The sequence below is a fragment of the Bubalus kerabau genome, chromosome 1 (genome assembly GCF_029407905.1).
Source record: "Bubalus kerabau isolate K-KA32 ecotype Philippines breed swamp buffalo chromosome 1, PCC_UOA_SB_1v2, whole genome shotgun sequence".
Lineage (NCBI taxonomy): Eukaryota > Metazoa > Chordata > Mammalia > Artiodactyla > Bovidae > Bubalus > Bubalus kerabau.
In genome coordinates this window covers 207,872,705-207,878,941 of record NC_073624.1, presented here as the reverse complement: position 1 = coordinate 207,878,941, position 6,237 = coordinate 207,872,705, and the positions used below count along the sequence as shown (strand labels likewise).

At 40.9% G+C, this 6,237-nt stretch overlaps 1 protein-coding gene and 1 pseudogene across 1 annotated transcript; one reads left to right on the top strand and one right to left on the bottom strand.

The window, feature by feature from the left end:
* Nucleotides 1-1,867: 1,867 nt before the first annotated feature.
* Nucleotides 1,868-3,564, top strand: LOC129630898 (elongation factor 1-alpha 1-like). The gene has a single exon (XM_055551482.1). It carries the CDS (start codon nucleotides 1,906-1,908, stop codon nucleotides 3,292-3,294), a length of 1,389 nt encoding a protein of 462 aa, XP_055407457.1. The 5' UTR covers nucleotides 1,868-1,905; the 3' UTR covers nucleotides 3,295-3,564.
* A 1,345-nt stretch (nucleotides 3,565-4,909) lies between these two features.
* On the bottom strand, nucleotides 4,910-5,620 carry LOC129625992 (ubiquitin-conjugating enzyme E2 G1-like; annotated as a pseudogene).
* Between the last annotated feature and the right edge of the window lie 617 nt (nucleotides 5,621-6,237).

The following is a 6,237-nucleotide window of genomic DNA, read 5'->3' as shown; positions in this document are numbered from 1 at the left end:
TATTGAAGGTAAGCTGGTATAAATTCAAATTAGAGTGTGATAACTTTAGGATGTTAAATATAATCTCCATGGTAACCACAAAGAAAAGAGCTAAAGAATATACACAAGGGACTTTGCTGGCAGTCCAGTGGTTAAGACGCCACGCTTCCACTGCATAAGACACAGCCTCAATCCCTCATTGGGGAATTAAGATCCTGTGTATGGCAAGGTATGGCAAAAAAAAAAAAAAAAAGAATGTACCCAAAAAGAAATGAGAAAGGAATTTTAATGTTTCACTACACAAAGTTATGCAAAAGAAGTAAACACAAGAAATGAGGAACAAAGAGCTATAAGGGAAATAGAAAAAAATTGCAAAATGACAGAAGTAAGTCCCTCCTAATAAGTAATTATTTTAAATATAATTTATTAAATGTAAATAGATTAAACTCTCCAGTCAAGACAAAGATTGGCAGGATGGGTAAAAAACACAACCCAACTATATGCTATTTGCAAGAGGATCATTTCATCTCATTTTACTTTTTAAAATTTTATTGGAAAAAAACTTTATTTTGGAAGAACTCACTACATCAGGTGACAAAATTCCAAAATCAAATTGTATGAAAATAGACATCACAATTTCTTTTACAATAGGTGAGAAAAAAACTCAAGTATAGAATAGAGGCAAAGGAATATGAAGAAGGACAAGGGTTTGAGGGTAAACAGCATTTTAAATAGCAAAAATAGAAGTTAAATAGAAAGCTATAGTTGTGCATTCTTTATTTATCCAGACTTCACATTGGGTAACTGAAGGGCAAAAATAAAACCAAATTTTGTATTGTTTGGGGTAACTTTTAATAATTTTAAATCTGAATTGAATTTAGAACCAACTCTTCTTTGTTCTTGGGGATAATGACTGAAAAGAGCTCTCAACAAAGAAAAATGCTATTACTATGTCCAATCCAAGAGATGGGTGCAAATAAATAAAAGGGATAAAGCATCTGGTGAGGACCACTCCTCCGAAGTCATCATTAAAGATCAAGTAGTTGTGACTTCCCTGGTGGTTCAACGGTTGGGACTCCGGGCTTCCACTGCAGGGGACGGGTTTGATCCTGGTCAGGAAACGAAAATCCTACATGCCAAGTGGTGCATACAAAAAGAGAAAAAAAATCAAGTAGCTGCTTATTGAGTAGTTCAGTATTTGAACTAAATGATTTGAAAACTTCCTGACATACAGAAGAGAAGAGCAAAGGAGAGTGTGTCAAAACAAAGAAGATACAAAAGTTTAGTAAGTGAAAAGAGTTTAATGAAGCCTGGATGGTTTAAGGACATTAATACATGTTGATTTTGTTTGAAAATATTTATTATATAACAAAACATAGATATTCTGGAAAACAATCAGATGAATGCACTTGAAAAGTTTTTTGATTACTCATTGTAATTTATACACCTGTGGTTTTTTTCCCATCCATTTGTACAGGTAATCAAGAAGTTGATAATATTACTCCTAAAATTGAGATACTATAAACCAAAATAGAATTGTTAGGGTTTTTTGCATTAATTTGTGAAATAGTTTTTTCATCCCACCTACTAGTAGGTAACTTGGAGTAGGTAGTATTGTAACACTTTACAAATGACTATCTCTAGTCTATACACCAAGTGTAAGAAATAGCATTGATTAATGTTCAGAAAGAAGTCCTGAGAAATCTACATACATCAATATGCAATTGGGAGAAAGTAACTCCAGCTCCTTTGAGTCAGTGCCTGACTGAGAGAATTGTGGGTAAAACTGTGACGACGATGCTTCATAGCAGTGATTGGTCCACATGTTTGGATTTTTATTATGTTTAAGATGGAAACACCCTTTTCGCAACGGGTTTGCCACCAGGACACAGGTGTCGTGAAAACCACCGTTAAACCTAAGCCAAAATGGGAAAGGAGAAGACCCACATCAACATCGTTGTCATTGGGCACGTGGATTCAGGGAAGTCTACCACGACTGGCCGTCTGATCTACAAATGTAGCGGGATCGACAAGAGAACAATTGAAAAGTTCGACAAGGAGGCTGCCGAGATGGGAAAGGGCTCCTTCAAATATGCCTGGGTCTTGGACAAACTTAAAGCTGAACGTGAGCATGGTATCACCATTGATATCTCCCTGTGGAAATTTGAGACCAGCAAGTACTATGTTACCATCATTGATGCCCCAGGACACAGAGACGTCATCAAAAACATGATTACAGGCACATCCCAGGCTGACTGTGCTGTCCTGATTGTTGCTGTTGGTGTTGGTGAATTTGAAGCCGGTATCTCCAAGAACGGGCAGACCCGTGAGCATGCCCTTCTGGCTTACATCCTGGGTGTGAAACAACTAATTGTTGGCGTTAACAAAATGGATTCCACTGAGCCACCCTACAGCCAGAAGAGATACGAAGAAATTGTTAAGGAAGTCAGCACCTACATTAAGAAAATTGGCTACAACCCTGACACAGTAACATTTGTGCCAATTTCTGGCTGGAATGGTGATAACATGCTGGAGCCAAGTGCTAACATGCCATGGTTCAAGGGATGGAAATTCACCTGTAAGGACAGCAATGCCAGTGGAACCACCCTGCTTGAAGCTCTGGATTGCATCCTGCCACCAACTCTCCCAACTGACAAACCCTTGCGTTTACCCCTCCAGGATGTCTATAAAATTGGTGGTATTGGTACTGTCCCTGTGGGTCGAGTGGAGACTGGTGTTCTCAAACCTGGCATGGTGGTCACCTTTGCTCCAGTCAATGTAACAACTGAAGTGAAGTCTGTAGAAATGCACCATGAAGCATTGAGTGAAGCCCTTCCTGGGGACAATGTGGGCTTCAATGTCAAGAACATGTCTGTCAAAGATGTCCGTCGTGGCAATGTGGCTGGTGACAGCAAAAATGATCCACCCGTGGAAGCTGCTGGCTTCACAGCTCAAGTGATTGTTTTGAACCATCCAGGCCAAATCAGTGCTGGATATGCACCTGTGCTGGATTGTCACACAGCTCACATTGCTTGCAAGTTTGCTGAGCTGAAGGAGAAGATTGATCGTCGTTCTGGGAAAAAGCTGGAAGATGGCCCTAAATTCTTGAAATCTGGTGACGCTGCCATCGTTGATATGGTTCCTGGCAAGCCCATGTGTGTCGAGAGCTTCTTTGATTATCCTCCCCTGGGCCGTTTTGCTGTGCGTGACATGAGACAGACAGTCGCTGTGGGTGTCATCAAAGCAGTGGACAAGAAGGCAGCTGGAGCTGGCAAGGTCACCAAGTCTGCCCAGAAAGCTCAGAAGGCTAAATGAATATTATCCCCAATACCTGCCACCCCAGTCTCAATCAGTGGTGGAAGAACGGTCTCAGAACTGTTTGTCTCAATTGGCTATTTAAGTTTAATAGTAGAAGACTGGTTAATGATAGCAATGCATCGTAAAACCTTCAGAAGGAAAGGAGAATGTTTTTGTGCACCATATGTCTTGTGTGTGGCAGTTTAAGTTATTAGTTTTTAAAATCAGTACTTTTTAATGAAAACAACTTGACCAAAAATCTGTCACAGAATTTGAGACCCATTAAAAAAAGTTTAATGAGAAAAAAAAAAAGATGGAAACATATTATGTTAAGATGTTTAAGTGATTTTGGGCTCAAAAATCAATGCAGATGGTGACTGCAGCCATGAAATTAAAAGACGCTTAGTCCTTGCAAGAAAAGTAATGACCAACATAGACAGCATGTTAAAAAGCAGAGACATTACTTTGCCAACAAAAGTCCGTCTAGTCAAGGCTATGGTTTTTCCAGTGGTCATGTATGGATGTGAGGGTTGGACTATACAGAAACCTGAGTGCTGAAGAACTGATGCTTTCGAACTGTGGTGTTGGAAAAGACTCTTGAGAGTCCCTTGAGCTGCAAGGAGATCCAACCAGTCCATCCTAAAGGAAATCAGTCCTGAATATTCATTGAAAGGACTGATGCTGAAGCTGAAACTTCAATACTTTGGCTACCTGATGCGAAGAACTGACTCATTGGAAAAGCCCCTGAAGCTGGGAAAGATTGAAGGCGGGAGAAGGGAACGACAGAGGATGAGATGATTGGATGGCATCATCGACTCGATGGACATGAGTTTGAGTAAACTCCGGGAGTTGCTGATAGACAGTGAGCCTGCTGTAGTCCATTGGGACTCGCAAAGAGTCGCACACGACTGAGTGACTGAACTGAACTGAAGATGGAAACATTCAAAAATATGTGCTTTAATTATAGATATGGAAATAATTCTCTGCCTGATCCATCATCCTGCCAAGGCTGAGATTTTTGTAACTACTGCTTTGTCCAATGCATTTGTACATAGACATTCCACAATTCTGCTAGAACTGTTTTCAAGTTACTACTATAGATGATTTGCCTCAAGAAATATGTAAATAAATACTCCCATACATTAAAAAAAAAGGAAATTAAATGGAAACTTTTAGTTCTAATTGCTTTTCATCTGACTTGCTTTAAGGAATCTTTTAAATCTGATAAAAAAAAAAATAGGGAAAGAAAACCTGCTAAAATCTTTCAGAATTTACGTGATTCTTATTCTACTACAAGAAAACATTATCTGGTACAAGGTATATTTGTAGATGTACATAAACACACGTATACTATCTGGATCATATTATACTATGTACAATTCTTTACAATTCTTCTTGAAGGTTAAAGCAGTTCATTAGAATTTGAAATGCATAATTATCTGTAAGTTGGCACTTTTTAAGCCCTTGTCAACATTGATACTGGCATGTTTTATTGCAACCCAGTTCTAGCTGTTATTTGCCAACTTGTTACAACAGAAGTCCAGCAATAGGTGGGTAGAGTGCAAGGAAAATAGTGCCATGTTTCTCAACTGGAGTCCCTGAAATAAGTGAAGTTACAGTTGTTGAATAAATGTCACTCAAAAGCAGTCTCTTGGCTTTTCCTTACACAGCAGGCAACTTTCCTTTTTTTATTTAATTGATTCATTTTACCGTTTCAGGTCTTAGATGTGGCATGCAGGATCTAGTTCCCTGACCAGGGATCAAACCCCGGCCTCCTGAAGTGAAAGCATGGAGTGTTAGCCACTGGACCACCAGGAAAGTCCCCCAACATTCCATTTTAATTCACCATTTCTGTCTTCATTATTTCACAGCATCAGTATTAGCAGATGAGTCTCCATTAGGGTCTACCAGCACAGAAATGACACTAATCATGATGGTTTCCATAGTGGGAATAGGCAGCCAGCGTTCCTCAGGTTTTTCATAGCCATATTTATCTTTTTCAGGCTTGTGAAGAATAGCAATGCATGTTTCACCATTTTTATCAACATTTGGGCTCCAGATTTCTATAATGAATTTTATTTTAGGAAGAACAATAGTAAGGATTTCCCGAGATCATGGTCATCTATCAAACCTGCTGAAAAGCCTTCCACTGGATTTTTGTTGAGTTCTACCAACTGTCTTCGCCAAGAGTCTGGGTTGGCACTGGGGCTTTGGAAGGGCTGAGGACAGGCTCTGGGGCTGCTGGAGCTGGGTGTGCTGAGGAACCAGGGTCCCCACCACTGGCAGGTCCAAACTGAGGGAGGCTGGGCTGGGGCAGCGGTACAGGATTTTGCTTGCCCTCCATTCCTTCAACCGGCCTGGTGGGGCCCACCTGTGTCTCCCCCGCCACTGCCTAACTCAAGAGAATATTTTATTTTATTATTATTATTTTTGGCCACACCACAGGGTTTGTGGGAGCTTAGTTTCCCTACCAGGATTGAATCCTGACCCATGGCAGTGAAAGCGCCAAGTCCTAACCACTGGTGTGCTGTACTTAGTCGTTCAGTTGTGTCTGACTCTTTGAAACCCCATGGACTGTAGCCCGTCAGGCATCTCTGTCCGTGGGGATTCTCCAGGCCTGAATACTGGAGTGAATAGCCTTTCCCTTCTCCAGGGACTCTTCCCAACCCAGGTATGAAACCTAGGTCTCCCACATTGCAGGCAGATTCTTTACCATCTGAGCCACCAGCAAAGCCCAAGAATACTGGAGGGGGTAGCCTATCCCTTCTCCAGGGGACCTTCCCAACCCAGGAATCGAACTGGGGTCTCCTGCACTGCAGGGGGATTCTTTACCAGCTGATTAACCACTGGACTGCCAGGGAATTCTCAAGAGACTCGTTTTAGCTACAAAGACAGAAACAGATTTGAAAGTGAAAGAACTGAAAAGGATAGTCCACGCAAATAGTTACCAGGAGAGAGCAA

What these genes read in the sequence shown, in the direction of transcription:
- LOC129630898 (XM_055551482.1), top strand. Translation starts at nt 1,906, where the DNA reads ATGGGAAAGGAGAAGACCCACATCAACATCGTTGTCATTGGGCACGTG.